Raw genomic sequence first — 14,855 nt, 5'->3', positions numbered from 1 at the left:
GTGGAGTAAGATGAAATGTCTTGAATAATGATCTATTAAAGCTAAACAATAAAACCAATACATTTTTCACCATCTGTTTATTGTACATTTTTATGACATTAACATATAATGGAAATTCATATGGTCCAAAAGACTTACACTTTGTATATTGCAAACCAAAGACAAGTTGCCATAATTTCCCCATCACAGTATGATCAGGTGGGTCGGTTTCTGCAGTCTTCATCACTTTAAGTAAGCCTTGTATGTCTTCTTGACTTTAGCTACTTCCTTCTCATCTGGCGTTATTTCCCCGTACCACTTATACCAGGTGTCACCAGAAGTTAAAAATGGGGGAGGGGGTGTGGATCCCACAGCATCATGGGAATTGGAGAAGTCTTCTCCTGAAAACTCCACATATGGAATCTGAAAGGGAAGTAGGCCTAAAAGAAGAAAGAATCTTATTTTAAATTGATTTCTCAATCTTTTTGCAGAAAAGTGAGTCTCTTCATCTCATTAATGTTTTTGGCTTCTGAGGGGGGACCACCCAGAAAACGTTTTTGAACCACAGATTTAAAAGTATTCAATGAGTAAAATTTAGATTTGTGTTTTTCTTTTGTACAAAATGAGAATACCTGGAGGGGTTTAGTGTCACTAATCAATTCTAGTCACTTTAGTCCAAACATGCCACTGTCTCTTCTTTCCCTTGCTTTTTTTCTTGTCTCATTTGCATCAGCTGTGAATGACTTGGATACTTAGTAAATTATATTATTGTAGGCAGCCTCAGTATTGATATACAGTTTCAGCTAGCTATCATTTTAGGTGGTATACGTATACATCGAGTTGTTCTGTTGCCACTAAAACACATTACAGTTGCTTTACTGACAGGAGCTGTACTTTTAAGACCTTCAAAGTTCTTAAAATATTAGATGAAAAAGGAAGCACAATTTTTATGCAAAGATAAAATGGACTCAAAGAGTGGTGGTAATAATAAATCTTGTTTTGTATTACCGTGATCTCGTGCTGTGTTGATTGCTTTGGTTAATATCTTCTGCTGTTTCATACACACACCTGAACACAGAGGAATCAGACGACCATAAGACCATGACTCATCTGGTAAATGAGAGGAAGACACTTAAATAAATTTGGTAACTTTGATTATACAGTGACTTACCAGTTAGGGTTGGATCATATACCATTCCAGTGTGGGGACTAATGAACTGCTGCAGCAACTTCACATTCTACAAGATAAACGTACATATGGGTTAGGAGCATACCATAGGAGAAGAAATTAGGCCACTACCTCAACTGCAACATACAGCTATACTGTACATAGGATACATAACCCTACCCTCCAGACAGATCATTCATTCATTCATTCATTCATCTTCTGTAACCGCTGGTACTGTGAAGGGTCACGGGGGGTGCTGGAGCCTCCAGACAGATAATTGATAACCGCAAAAATTCTTAAAGACTGGAAATATTTGTTCCATGATTCTTATCCCAAAGCGTCTTACAGCATTTACGTTACGGCTTTTCTTAGTAAACCCTTTAAACAACCCCTGCTTATTCTACTGTTCTTCTACTCTATGCAAGAAGTTTTTATATCTTTTCCATCATATTCCTTTGTGTGGAGTCAAAACTGGGAAAAAACTTGGTCATTAAGTAACAGTACCTATACAATAATTCCAAGTAAAGTAGGCAAATATTATCAGAAAGAGTAATTAAAAGTGTCAAAAATAGTCTGATGTTGCATCAAGGTTTCAGAAACATTTTGCTGTTTCTCAAGTTCCTACTTTCAACTACTTAACACTGGAAATCCACTACATAAATAAATACGAAATTACACCAAGTTAGGTCATAATATCTCAATAGTCACGCCAAAATCTTTGAACCAGTTATCCTGGCTACCTTAATCTAAAATGCTTATTAATTTGTATTGTGCTAAAAAGCATTTTCATTTTCATAATGACAGAATTTGAAATGCACTTGCACACCACAGATCAATTTCAATAGATCGGGTATTTGTCACGTAGCTATATATTGTATATACGTCTTTTAATTTATAATTTTTGAGATGTACAAAAATATTTCCGATTCGTTATGAGACCATGGAGGAGTAAACTAGACCCTGGCGGGCCGCTGTAGTGTCATCGTTGTATGGGAAACACTGCCCCAAAATTGCCCCAAAGTGCAGCATCCAAGTACATGTACTTACTTTCGCAAACAAATTAATGAAATGTGCTCGTTCACAATTTTTTTTTTTTTTAAATCTTGACTCTTAAACCCTGTTGCAAAAAGACTGATGACTGATGTATTGACTGTAACCCAGGAGCATTTTTGTGTTTAATGTGTAATGAGACCATCAGAGTGATGAGATGCTCACCTGAGGGTGGATAATTACGTTTGGATCCCTACAAATCGGACAGGGGTTTCCACATATCTTGCCTCCTCTCTACAAAAACAGAAACAATGTTGTGACTTTTTCCCCAGATAACATGAGCAATGTAAACAATGTGGAATAAGATGTAAATTTTACAATGCACGTCTTCCGTGTCTTCTGTGGGGGGATGCCTCCTTTGTGGTTCCTCCTGTAACCTGCCCACACCGTATTGGTTCCATACTTCTCGGTGTACTCTGTCAGGGGAATGGAATAGGTTATTAAAGCAAAAATAAAGTTTGCGTGCTTAAGATGCGACTTAATTTTCGTTAGAGTACCTTCGCTCTCCAGGTAATCCCAGGGTCTGTCCTGGTAACGGGACAGAGTCTCCACAGCCTGGGCAGCAGTCTCATCCTGCAGTGATGCTGCTTGGCAGAAAAAGTGAGTTGGGTGTACAAATGGAGACAGAGACGTCCTCTGAGGTAGCCTACGTAGAAGGGACTAAGAGAAAAAGAAAATCACCTCACCATCACAACCTGCCAAATACTTTCATAACTGTCCTCTGTTGTTATTTAAGTACAGCATTCACGAGACGAAAGTTACTTCTGGCTAACGCTAACTGGCCCTGTAACTACAGCATTTGTTCTCATTTCGACATGTTTAAACCTCAGTCCAAACTCGTAACGATCAGATTAATCGGATGTTAACCGCAAACTGAAATGTATTACCTGATATTGACGGAATGGATGTATAATTGAAGGCGATAAACGGCACAAAGCCTTGGCAACGAACTGCATGGAGACAGCCATGTTTGTCTGTCTCGGTGGGGTCGTAGGTGAAAGGTGAAAGACCAAGCGATATGACAGCTAACTCGAGCGTTAAATTTAAACACAAATTTTAGTTATTAAATAATTCATACAGTCTTTAAAGCTATTCAGTGCAATTTTTTTTATTAGTGTTCCGTTGTGTTTAAAAGAGTATTAAATAGCAGCTTCCGGTCTGACTGGCGCATTTAACAAACTGAAAAACTCGTCGCCATTTTGAAGAAATATTATTAACAAATTTTATATATCAAACCATTTGTACAACCGGACTAAATCAGCAAAATGCGTTTGTGTTTTACGGTCTCTCTATAATAATCCAAAAATCCCAAACTTTGAAGGTGAATATAGGGAGTAATTAGAGATGACATGTGAGATACGCCATAATGCCCTTGGCTGGATAAAGAAGGTCAGTTAGCCACCATTTTGTTTCAGCGAAAAAAGGGGAAATCGATACTCGTGACGTAAAAAACGTCACGTAGTATAAAACGTAAGTCCCTCCCTTTCGAGCTCATTCCTGGATTTGGTCAAAGGTAAGTGAAGTCAGAAAGACAGGACGGCTTATTTTCAACATATTGTCCTTCTTTTCATGCGATATTACCTCTAAATATATAAAAATATAGCACCAGAAAACTTTACTATAGACGAAGAACTGGAATATTTGACAGAGTCGATATTAAATGTGTGTTTTTGTGTGTTTTCCAGGTATGCATTCGCTTTGCCGAAGACTGAACCGTCGAGGACTTTGAACAACTCTACTCAAATTCATATTTTTTCTTCAAGTAATGGACATTTGATTACTATTTTTGCCTCCAGTTTCTTCCAGAAGGAAATGCTAGCATAGCTACCACAGCCCCACCCATTAGAAGTCTTTCAGTTGATATTAAAACCATGAAGGTTGACGACATTAAATTTATGTAATAGGAGATATAAGTGCCTGAAAAGCACACTATAATATTCCCGAGACGCTGAGGATCTATAATATGAATAGTAAGTTGATTTTGAAATTGACTCGACATTCAAACGAAAATAGTAGATAATAGGCTAGCTAGCGGTTGCTGGCTAGCAGGCACCGTAAATTAGCTTGGTTCTTGGCAAACAATTATAAAATACTGTTATAGTATGAGCTCACACAGGAAAGTGGACGGACGCACATCGCTCCGTTTCTTTGTGTGTGAGACGGAATAGACGAATTGTACAAATAAAACCATAACTTTAAAATCGTTAGATAACCATAAGCAATCTATTCATAAAGATTGCCGTAGGCACAGTACGCAAACTAGATCATGAAGTCGGACTTTTTGCCTGCCAGACTTTCGTAGGGGCTGCTCCATGGAACGAACACCCAGCCGCAATCTATACATAAAGATTGCATTAGTTTGAGGATTGTGGACGTATCTTACCAAGCACTGTGTGTTGAAATGTTAAGTATAGCACAGGGACTTCCCGAAAGCTCGCATCATGCACTCGGCAATCTGCGGATAAAGATTGCAGGATGTCTCGCAAAGTGGTCTTTCGAAGCACAAACTGGGGATTGACAATATGGTGGACTGGTTGTGGTTTGCTTATCGTCTTCGGCCAGCTCGGGGGCTAGCCGAGTTTTCCTCGGAGCAACATTTGGGAATATTTGCAACAAGTATTGACTCATACCCATCGCATTGTCCGATTTCTTTACGCGTATGGTTCGCTATACTCCCGGTGCTCGTCGCCTTGTTTTTCTATTAGCCTGAACGCTGTTTGCTATGAGAGCCATTGTTGTTTGCGAAGGGATTGGTTTGTCGTTGAAGTGGTTAACAGAGGGAGGGCTCTGATTAGCAGTCAGTCTCTAGCTCCCTCCCCTTTGTCAAGCAGCTGAACCGCAGGAGCAAGCCTGTTCTGTGACAGATGTCGAGCCTTTTATAGGCTTCGTGATCTGCCCTTATATAACCGAGGGCGTTTGTATTTATGTGTCCTTGATGAAGATACATGTTTCCTTACTCATAGGCAAGTCTATTGCACAACCGTTAGACTTTTATATATATATAATTTATTTATTTATTTTTTTTTGTTGATTGCTTGGTCATTGGCTGCAGTCATAAGATTGTTTTTACTCAATTTACCAGTGATACCTAACACCACAGTATGACTTTTCACCAATAATAATGTTCTTTCTCCACCTGAATCAGGAACCAGGGCCATGTTTGACACTAATATTGTGTATATTTATAACAATTGTGACATTTACAGGAAATGGTTTATTTGCAGTGTTGTGGAGGTCTGAGACTATATAAAACTTCTACTACAACAGTTACGCGGGTAAGACCTAACTGATTCCTCACATCATGACATTTCGAGTCAAGTGATTTCCATCAGGACTACAGGTTCTGTATTCAAATTCGCAATTAACCCAAAGTGTGTCGTTACAAAATGTGTAAACATGGAAAAACTAAGTGCATGCTTAAAGCCTCAATCCCAGAAGTTATGAACCATTTGGTGGTTTTCATAATAATTTAACACAATTTAATCATTTTTAAAATATACAATTGAATACATAGTGATCAAATGACTATGTTGTTGTTTTGGTCACATTCAATTTCTCAAAGATAATAAGTAGACTTATTGAAATTATGAAACATACAACACCTTTCAGTCATAATTTATTTCACTGTCAGGATTATTTGTTACACTAGCAACCATTGCTATGTAATACTGCATTGACTGTTAATTTGTAATGTATTTCTGTGCCAGTCAGTAAGGTGCTGGTGTGCAAACATAGGTTAACCTGTAGGTGGCAGTAAGGGACCTGACATGTACTTTATGGCTGGAACAATAATGGTTAGTTTATATACTGAACAGTATAGAAGTACTTTTACTTTGATCATACATTAAAGGAAACGGATGATATTCATAAACTGATTCTACAGTTTTAAAGCATTTCATTTTTCATTCATAGCCACATTTTAATTTGTTGAATATATTTTGAATCTGTCTCATTGATCTTTTGTCAGATGCCATATTAATTAGGAGAATATGTATGTACAAGGTATCATTGAGGTTTTTTCCCCTTTCTTCTTGTCTGCGTTGCATTTTTCCACAACTGTGAATGACTGTGTTAGATGTATGGAATTAAAAAATTGATAACTCATTATCAGTAACATTTTTTTAATTCCTCTCTTTGGCTATATTTAATTTTTCACCTTATTTTTTCCCAATACCATCAATATATTACATATATATGTAAACATACCTGATATTGAATACATAATAAGAGCCAGGTAAAAAAAGTTGTTCACAATTTGTTGACATTTTATTAGTAAAATACTTAATAAATAAATAAAATTAAAAGGTAAATAAAGAGGTCAATTAAGTGGATGTGATGATTTATAAGGATTGTCTGCATTGATCCTGCCTCTTAAGTCATAACCTGAACTGGAATAAACTGTGACCACACAAAATGAACGTTTTACGAGAATATGTCCTGTCCTGCAAGTAAATGTTCCAGAGTGGAGAGACTCTGGCACTTCGCAAATAAGTTACAGCATCCTGTCCTTGTCCTTGCTGAACTGGAGTTCTGTCGACCCCCTGAAACTCTCCAAACATTTCAAGAATGAGGCAGCAGAGTGAAGCCGTCAGTTGCTATGGATGTTTGTCAAAGGGTCACAGGGCTAGAATCTTATGCTGCTCTTAGTCACTTGTATGTGACCATGTCAGCCAAAGCATCATTCTAGGTGGTATGACCTTTTTCTGTTTCAACCTGAGATACTTCTTGGATACATTGTCTCATTTGCAAGCTGATTGAGCAGTTGTGTTTAACAGTTTGATGAATATGGTGCGGAAATCCTCAGTGAACCCAATCAGAATTTTTTGGGTGGCTCTTGATATTGTTTGTCAGTTGTTTGGAGTTTGATGATGATGATGAGATGTCCTTGATGCAAACACTTTACAGTTTTCAGTGATGATTCAAAGTGGGATCTAGGTGGCGTTTAGTGGCGAAGTGAGCCTTGATTTTCTCTGAAATGTGACCGGTTGGAACAGTTGAGTCCGAAATAATAACAGTCTGGGTGGTATTCTGTCACATGGAGATCCCTTTTTCTATCTGTCAGGCAAATAGTCCAAACTTCACAACACATTTTACAGACTAAAGATGCCCCCGTGCATACCAGAAAATAGTAACCTGAAAACATCCGTTTGAGTTCTGCTTAATAATGTTTCAATTGTTTATGATGTGTGTTTTAGGTATGGCGGGGCGACCAGTAGACCCAAGAGAGATTTTGAAAGGTGTGGAGGCCCTGCTGGGAAAGGATGGAGAGCTCCGTAGCCTGGAGGGAGTCCCAAAGGTCTTCAGGTAAGAAATTGAAGTTAGACATGATGTATTTCTGTGGGTTTAATGTTAGAAATATGGAACATGGCCCTTCCATTTAGTGATGTCTGATCACCTTTTCCTTTGCTGCAGCCTGATGAAAGCCTCTACTAAGATGGTCAGTAGATGTATGTACCTGAACATCCTGCTGCAGACAAAATCACATGATGTTCTTAACAGGTAAACCTTACAATATTTCTGCTTTTTATACTATGTATCCCTACTTGATTTCCATAATAATTTAATATTTATGATAAATATACATAGATATGGATGAGAATATGTAAAGATTTATAGTTGGAAAAACTGTCAACTCTTAAGAAATCAGAACCAAGTTTAACGTTACTGAAATAAAAATATGTACTTTTCTACCTAAGCACATTGTGCTTTTGCCATGCAAGTCTGAAAGAATGAGTGTTCAAATCCTTGTCAGAAACATTTTGACATTATTTTCATCTGAACACAACAAACATTTTCTTTCTTGTTTTACTGTTAATTGTTGATCTTGTAGTCCGTCACTAATTATAAATCACTTGTTCCCTCTTTTGTCCAGGTTTATCAGAGTTGGTGGCTACAGACTCCTCAACTCTTGGCTCACCTACTCCAAAACAACCAACAATACCCCCCTGCTTCAGCTGATCCTACTCACTCTGCAGAAGTTGCCTCTCAAAGTAGACCACCTCAAACAGGTACTTGCTTAGTTCCTGCTAGAATACACCCTCAGCTCTCAATAAAGGCAATTGCAGCATCTAACCTGCTTTTATCTTATCCTAGAACAACACAGCCAAGCTGGTCAAGCAGCTTAGCAAGAGTGCAGACACAGAAGGTGAGTTTCTTTTACACCAAAATGCTAAACTCTTTTGTATTGACAAAAGTGTGTATTACAATAATAATCGTATCTCTTGCTTTTAGAATTGAGGAAGTTGGCAGCCGTACTCGTAGATGGTTGGATGGCTACAATCCGCTCCCAGAGTGTTTCAAGCAGTGGCAACTCTCCTGCTGGTACAAACTCAGATATTACTTTTAAAATTTCTTCTTCAAAGGCTCCCCTATGCAGCTGATTATAACATCTTTGTATTCATCTTCTAGATAAGAAAAAGAGGAAGGAGGAGAGCAAGGTTCCAGTGCGAGATGTGAAGGAAAAGATTGGAGAGGAGGAGAAGAAGAAGGAGAAACCCAAAGCTCATGCACCCAGCCACGCAAAGATTCGCTCCATAGGTAAACTTGACACAGTGAGAACTGATTGTTGGTTGTGCTGGTTGTTGGTTTTGAATGATTTTAAAAGTTAAATATGAACATTATATAGGTTTGGAGATGGATGCTCCCAACCCAGCCCCTGCTAAGAAGACACCCACAGCCCCACAGCTGGGAGACAAGTACAACATCAAGCCTCCACTCCTCAAGAGGCCAAGGTACTGCAACCTTTCATTGGCATGTTGCCTCATCTTCTATGTGATCACAGCACCATCTTGTGGTGTAGTCACACTGCTGGCTCATTGATACTTTTAAGTGACTGGTGATAATATGTTTCCATTTCATACATTTTCCACAGCTCCGGCCCATCAGATGCTCCACCTCTGGAGAAAAAATATAAACCTCTAAATATGCCCTCTAACTCTGCCAAGGAGATTAAAGTTAAAATCATTCCAGCACAGCGTAAGTTACAATATACCTGCTTTTAAAGCGACACTTTTAACTCTGTTATATTAAAAGTTGTTTTAATCTATTGCTCTTTTCATTCACTGCAGCTATGGAGTGCACAGGCTTCCTAGATGCTCTGAACTCTGCCCCAGTGCCCGGGATCAAGATCAAGAAGAAGAAATCTAGTGCTAACGCTACAGCTAGTACCAAAGCTGTCTCTCCTACCTCTAACAAGGTAACTACTGATCATATATATGGTCACAGCTGGTGCAGGACATGCTCAAAATATCTTCCAAACTGAGTTATTAATTATAAATTAATTTAATTTTGTGTTGGGGTTTTATCATAATACACTTTGTTGTACATAGCTGAAACAGAGCATTAGTTTGTCACCCTATGCAAGATATTCCAAGAAATAGATAATGTTTTTTACACTGTTAAAATACCAGCCTCTCACTTTTGTTCCATTTTTGTCCTCAGGCAAGTCCATTTGACAGCAAACCTTCGTATTCTTCATCTTCCGCAAAACCGTCATCACCAGATGCTGCTGCTTCTACCACTGCTGCTGATGAGAACCAAGAACCAGAGCAGCCTGGGACCCCCGTTCCCTCTGAGGACCCAGAGGCCTGCGACAGCGGTGAGGCCCTTGCAGGCTCACTTACATTTATTTTGTCAATGGCAATAGCAATGTTATTTATAAAGCACATTTACAAACAAAAGCTGACGAAGGTGCTATAAAAACAATGCATAAAGTTACAAAAATACATCAACACACATTCAGTTGTATTATTAGAATTATTATGGGGATTATAATATTCATCTTTTTGACATTACATTACCTTGTATTTTGTAATTTAGTGGGAATGAGTGCTCTTAAGTTTTTAAAATAATCTCATTGGCTTTTTTGGTTTGTAGGTGAGAAGCCTAATGCTTTGGCAGAACCACGTGGAGAAGAAGAAAGCTTGACCAAAAAGGGCAAGAAGAAGAAGACGGTTCACTGGGCGGAAGAGGAGCAGCTCAAACACTACTTCTACTTTGATCTGGATGAGACAGAGAGAGGTAAGGCATGTGCTTCTGAAAATAAAATGTGTCCAATTTAGAGTGTTAACAGTTGGCCTGTAAACTATCACAAAAAGGATTGATTATTAATGCTGTTATTATATTTACTCCACAGTCAATGTCAACAAAATCAAGGACTTCGGTGAGGCTGCCAAACGAGAGCTGATGATGGACAGGCAGACGTTTGAAATGGCCCGCCGTCTTTCCCATGACAATATGGAAGAAAGGGTCCCTTGGACGCCACCAAGACCTCTAACACTGACTGGCAGTCTGGTTATCCCTGGGGAACACAGCACTGAAAAACTCACCCAAAGAGACCGTGAGATGGGCATACTACAGGAGATCTTCCTCAGTAAAGAGAGGTACAGTTATAGAAACAACCTGGTATCTTAAGTAGTATTTTTTTCCCAATATGGACTACAAATTCCAAAACGTGATAGCAACATTACAAGAAATTCAAATTTACTTTTCACATTTCTAAGTCCTTTGAATGTGTATGGAAAAACTTAAGTCTCAATATTTTCCTCATCCTTTCCTTATCACCAGTGTGCCTGACAGTCCACATGAACCAGATCCAGAGCCTTATGAACCCATGCCTCCCCGTCTCATCCCATTGGATGAGGTAAGCTCATTCAAATCATGCAAATTCTGATATTTTTCCATATCAGTTATTTTCTGTACATGTGTTTGCAACTGCCCCACTAAGCTGTCAGTCTGGTCCCCACTACAGGATTCCTCCATGATGGACGATGGCTATGCCGAGCCCATGGACACCACATCACAGTCAGACTCTGCCTCTGCCCAGAACGAGAGCTCCAAGCTGCCGCCTGTCCTGGCCAGCCTCATGGACAACCTGAGCAACACCTCCCGCAGCCCGCAAACCACCCACACTGTCAACAACCCTGTGGCTCCCACTGTCAATGTGCAGGAACTGCTTTCATCCATCATGGTGAGTGTATGATGATAGAATCACAGTTTGTTATCTATTTAGTTTGTGCCTTTTTGCATTCCCGTATTAATTTCTTTAAATTTTCTTTAAATGCAATGAACACATAAATCACATTTTATTTTTTGTCTGAAAAAGATGTTTACATGGTTGAAAGTTGTCCATTCTTGTAGTGACTAACAGCAACTGTCTGTCATCAGGGTGCTTCTGGTAATCAGTCCACTGAAGACTTAATTAAGCAGCCTGACTTCTCAGACAAAATTAAACAGCTACTGGGCTCCCTGCAGCAGACACAGAACCAGACTGGACCTCCACCAGGTAAATTCAGCATCTTATTCTGTTATAGTACTACATCCCTCCTGTTGTAGTATAATGTCCGCTTGTAGTCCAATTGGTCCTTATCGTTTCTTACCCTGTATTTTTCTGTCTTTAGTCAACCCAGGTCTACTGGGACACGGCCCAGGCATGAACAATATGAGCAACATGAACAACATGCACATGCAGATGCCCATGAATGGTGGCTACCCACCTAACAACTCACCGGGTGGTCCTCGCTTTAACCACCCCCCACCCCCTCACAACCATGGACCACCTTTTAATGTTGGTGGAGGTCCACGCATGATGGGGCCACCACCGGGTCAGGGCAGAGGAGACAACGGCAACTACTGGGGAGATGACTCCATGAGAGGTGGTCCCCACAGAGGGGGCCACTTCCACAGAGGTGGCCGGGGTCGAGGAGGAGAACCTGGCTTCAGGGGGAGAGGACGAGGAGGGCCTAGAGGCGGACACAACAACATGAATGGCAAGTGAAATCACCTTATTCTTAAATAAGTAAAAGTTTAGAGTCTCAGTTTTTATCTTTACCCAGCACAAACAACGTCTGCATAAATACTGAGTAAGGATGACGTAATCTGTATTCACAGTAGCTCACACAGTAAATTCAGATTTATGTTAATTTCCACAGTGCTAACCCCTTAGTATAGAAACAGTCCTTTGACACTCACCCCTATGCTGCTCTCTTGTTCTTAACACAAATATATCTGATCATTATTATTCTGTTTTCTTTTATCAGACATGTCCAAGAGGCCTGTTTGTCGTCATTTCATGATGAAGGGAAGCTGCAGGTATGAAAGCAATTGTGCTTTCTATCACCCTGGCGTAAACGGACCACCACTGCCACCCAACTACCCCACCAACAACCAGCACCCACAGCATGGCCACTAGTTGACACTGATGCCAGTCTAGGAACGACTGTGAACTGTTGGCCGCTGGAACAGCCATTCTCTGATCAAATCTGTGCAGAGTGTAGAAATCACCATTTCATGCACAAGTATAGGAAGGACAAGACATTCTGTCTTACCTTTTGAGGTTATGACTGACTTGAATCAGTGAGCTCTGCCTCATCTGACAGAGATAATAAACTGGAGAGAGGACAGGAAAGTGTGAAGGGATGGACTCAAAGGCTGTGAGATGATCACTGATGGGACTCTGTGTTTTTATTGTGATCATTTTTAACAGTGAGACTAAAACACGCTGCCACATTTGACCACTATGTCTGAGTTGCTGCAGCTAGCTGTCTGCTCTGTCACTTTCCACACCAGTGACATGGTCGACCAAATGGAAATATCCTACTCCACACAAAGCTTTCCAATTAACTGAATGTCCTGCTTACTTTCACTGTTGTCCTGCACACGAGATGTGATATTGCTTTTGTATTCCTTGCAATTTTGTTACGTCATGAGTAATGTTTGTAGAGGAGTTGGAAATCTTTTCCCTATCTATATGACCACTAAATGTAAGAAAAACGTTTATGAAGCACTTTAAAAAGATAAATGCCAACAATTTAGCCTCATCCATGATTTATTAACAGTTAGCCTGGAAATGAATGGCATAATATTTAAAGTGCTTCATTTTGCCCAGTCCTGAAAAAACTCCATGAACAAACACTCTTGACCAGAGCAGGAGGACCTTTTTTTTCACATTTTTTTGCAGCAGCTGATGTTGAATGTGAAGGGACAAGGGTGAAACAACAGCAGTGTGTGCTTTCTGCTTGTGTGCCCAGTCTCAGCAGCTCAGAGTTAGAATGTCCGCTGGATGTGTGGGTGGAGTGATAATCGAGACATGTTGTGGTCCTGTCAGAAAAGCAGCTTCTCCCTAATCCCAGAGCTGCTGCCTGTGATCTCTTTACTCTCATCTAAACGCAGGACAAGTTTGTATTGCCAGTGTTGAGGATAGGAAGGATGAATTCCCCCTGTGGGTTACCTATACTAAGTGTTTTCTGTGAAAACATGTTTTGTGTCTCTTGTGGGACTGTAAGAATGTAATGTTTCTTGTTGCTCCCTCCGCTTTTTTTTTTTTTTTTTGGATAAAATCTTGCGAAAGATAGAAAGATTTTAAAGATAACTTCAGTTCTGTCAGTATGAAATGTTTGTATGAATCCAGAACACAAATTCATACACTTTTGTTTTCAGCAGAATTTTTTTGTACACAGTGTATTGAATAAATGTCCAAATACAACAAGCAGATTGGATGAAATGTGAATTCCGTTCCTCACAGAATAATTCTTCATTCTTTAAACTTGTATCTAGATCGAAACTCCAGACCTGCTCCTTCATAGGTGGCACAGCATTGGGTTCAGGTGTTCATGAGCTGCTGTGCTGTGCTTCACTTTTAACATTTATAACCAGGCAAATGTGTGTTGGTGGGTGTGTGTGTGTGTGTGTGTGTGTGTGTGTGTCAGGGGGTGGGGAGGGGGGGTTGACATTCACCCTCAGATCCGTGTTATCAGGGCAGGGTGGAGTGCAGATGGTGAACGTGAAGTGTTAATAGGAGTGGCCTTTAACCCTGCCCTGTAGTGCAAATATTGACTGGTCCTGTGACAAAACAGCATCAGACGCTGACATGGAGTAAAAAGGCAGTACAGAGAGAGCTGGGGGTTAAGGACACCTCAGCACTAAACTGCTCCCACATCCTGGTTGCAAGCAGCATCAGAATCAAATATTTATTCAATTATTTGGTTTGTCAAGAGCTTCTTCAGATATTTGCAATCTGCGTAAGACAGCAAATGTCTTTACAGAAGAATAAATTTAGTTGATTTAGTTGATTTAAAATGACTTTTCATACACACAAACGCATGTAAAATCCCAATGGCAATATACAGCCATATGAAAGAAGCAAATATCAAAAGTACAAACAACATGAACAGTATCTTAAATTGAATGGCTTTCCCTGGATGCAGATTTCTCCTTCATGGGGATGGTCACCCACGGTTTTGACCTCTTCCTGATGGATGTCACAGCTATTTTTGGTCTACAAATGTTGTCTTACAATTTCCCTTAAAACTGAGATTAAAAATGATGTCCAAACTCTCAATGTCTCCTGGTCATTTCACTTCTAACAGTATTCACCTACCATTCATCCTAAAATGGTGAGGCTACATTTAGTTGTGTAAAATGGCAATAAAGAAAAGATGGAGAAAGCAAACACAGAAATAGTCATAAATATACAAACAAGAAGTTAAGGATGGGTATAAATTTCAGTTTTGTTCACAACTCAACCAGTGACTATTACAGAACTTAATATAGATAGATGGATAGATAGATAACTTTATTTATCCTGAAGGAAAGTTGGTGTCCACTAGCTTCATCACATAGAAACAGATATGAAAGATATTTAAGTTAGGGTTAGGGTTTA

General features: G+C 39.6%; 2 protein-coding genes across 3 annotated transcripts; one reads left to right on the top strand and one right to left on the bottom strand.

The window, feature by feature from the left end:
* Positions 1 to 219: 219 nt before the first annotated feature.
* On the bottom strand, positions 220 to 3,190 carry mrps18b (mitochondrial ribosomal protein S18B). Its single transcript, XM_084563307.1, has 7 exons — positions 3,085 to 3,190; positions 2,695 to 2,857; positions 2,516 to 2,613; positions 2,363 to 2,431; positions 1,151 to 1,217; positions 988 to 1,047; positions 220 to 419 (listed from the first exon to the last, which is right to left on the bottom strand). The coding sequence occupies exons 1-7, from the start codon at positions 3,163 to 3,165 to the stop codon at positions 223 to 225; spliced, it is 735 nt and encodes a 244-aa protein (XP_084419433.1). The 5' UTR covers positions 3,166 to 3,190; the 3' UTR covers positions 220 to 222.
* A 509-nt stretch (positions 3,191 to 3,699) lies between these two features.
* On the top strand, positions 3,700 to 13,683 carry ppp1r10 (protein phosphatase 1, regulatory subunit 10). 2 transcript variants are annotated; one of them, XM_084563998.1, is made up of 19 exons: positions 3,700 to 3,710; positions 3,883 to 4,167; positions 7,393 to 7,501; positions 7,610 to 7,696; positions 8,070 to 8,205; positions 8,291 to 8,342; positions 8,429 to 8,518; positions 8,606 to 8,734; positions 8,823 to 8,928; positions 9,069 to 9,172; positions 9,265 to 9,392; positions 9,638 to 9,794; positions 10,073 to 10,216; positions 10,332 to 10,578; positions 10,763 to 10,838; positions 10,947 to 11,165; positions 11,363 to 11,480; positions 11,596 to 11,964; positions 12,235 to 13,683. In XM_084563998.1, exons 2-19 carry the CDS (start codon positions 4,161 to 4,163, stop codon positions 12,384 to 12,386), a joined length of 2,430 nt encoding a protein of 809 aa, XP_084420124.1. In that variant the 5' UTR covers positions 3,700 to 3,710; positions 3,883 to 4,160; the 3' UTR covers positions 12,387 to 13,683. The 2 variants fall into 2 exon arrangements, with proteins under 2 accessions (XP_084420124.1, XP_084420125.1); XM_084563999.1 differs by lacking the exon at positions 3,700 to 3,710 and having other exon boundaries at positions 3,887 to 3,959.
* Positions 13,684 to 14,855: the final 1,172 nt, after the last annotated feature.

The sequence above is a fragment of the Chelon labrosus genome, assembly GCF_963514085.1.
Source record: "Chelon labrosus genome assembly, chromosome: 16".
In the NCBI taxonomy this organism is placed as follows: domain Eukaryota; kingdom Metazoa; phylum Chordata; class Actinopteri; order Mugiliformes; family Mugilidae; genus Chelon; species Chelon labrosus.
The sequence above is the reverse complement of the archived record's forward strand: the minus strand, read 5'-3'. Positions and strand labels throughout refer to the sequence as shown.

Coding starts and splice junctions, on each gene's coding strand:
- mrps18b (XM_084563307.1), bottom strand. CDS start 3,165: ATGGCTGTCTCCATGCAGTTCGTTGCCAAGGCTTTGTGCCGTTTATCG. Junction 2,614..2,694: donor GGATTACCTGGAGAGCGAAG/GTACTCTAACGA, acceptor TTCCCCTGACAG/AGTACACCGAGAAGTATGGA. Junction 1,218..2,362: donor ACGTAATTATCCACCCTCAG/GTGAGCATCTCA, acceptor TTTATCTTGTAG/AATGTGAAGTTGCTGCAGCA.
- ppp1r10 (XM_084563998.1), top strand. Junction 7,502..7,609: donor GGAGTCCCAAAGGTCTTCAG/GTAAGAAATTGA, acceptor CCTTTGCTGCAG/CCTGATGAAAGCCTCTACTA. Junction 9,173..9,264: donor TAAAATCATTCCAGCACAGC/GTAAGTTACAAT, acceptor CATTCACTGCAG/CTATGGAGTGCACAGGCTTC.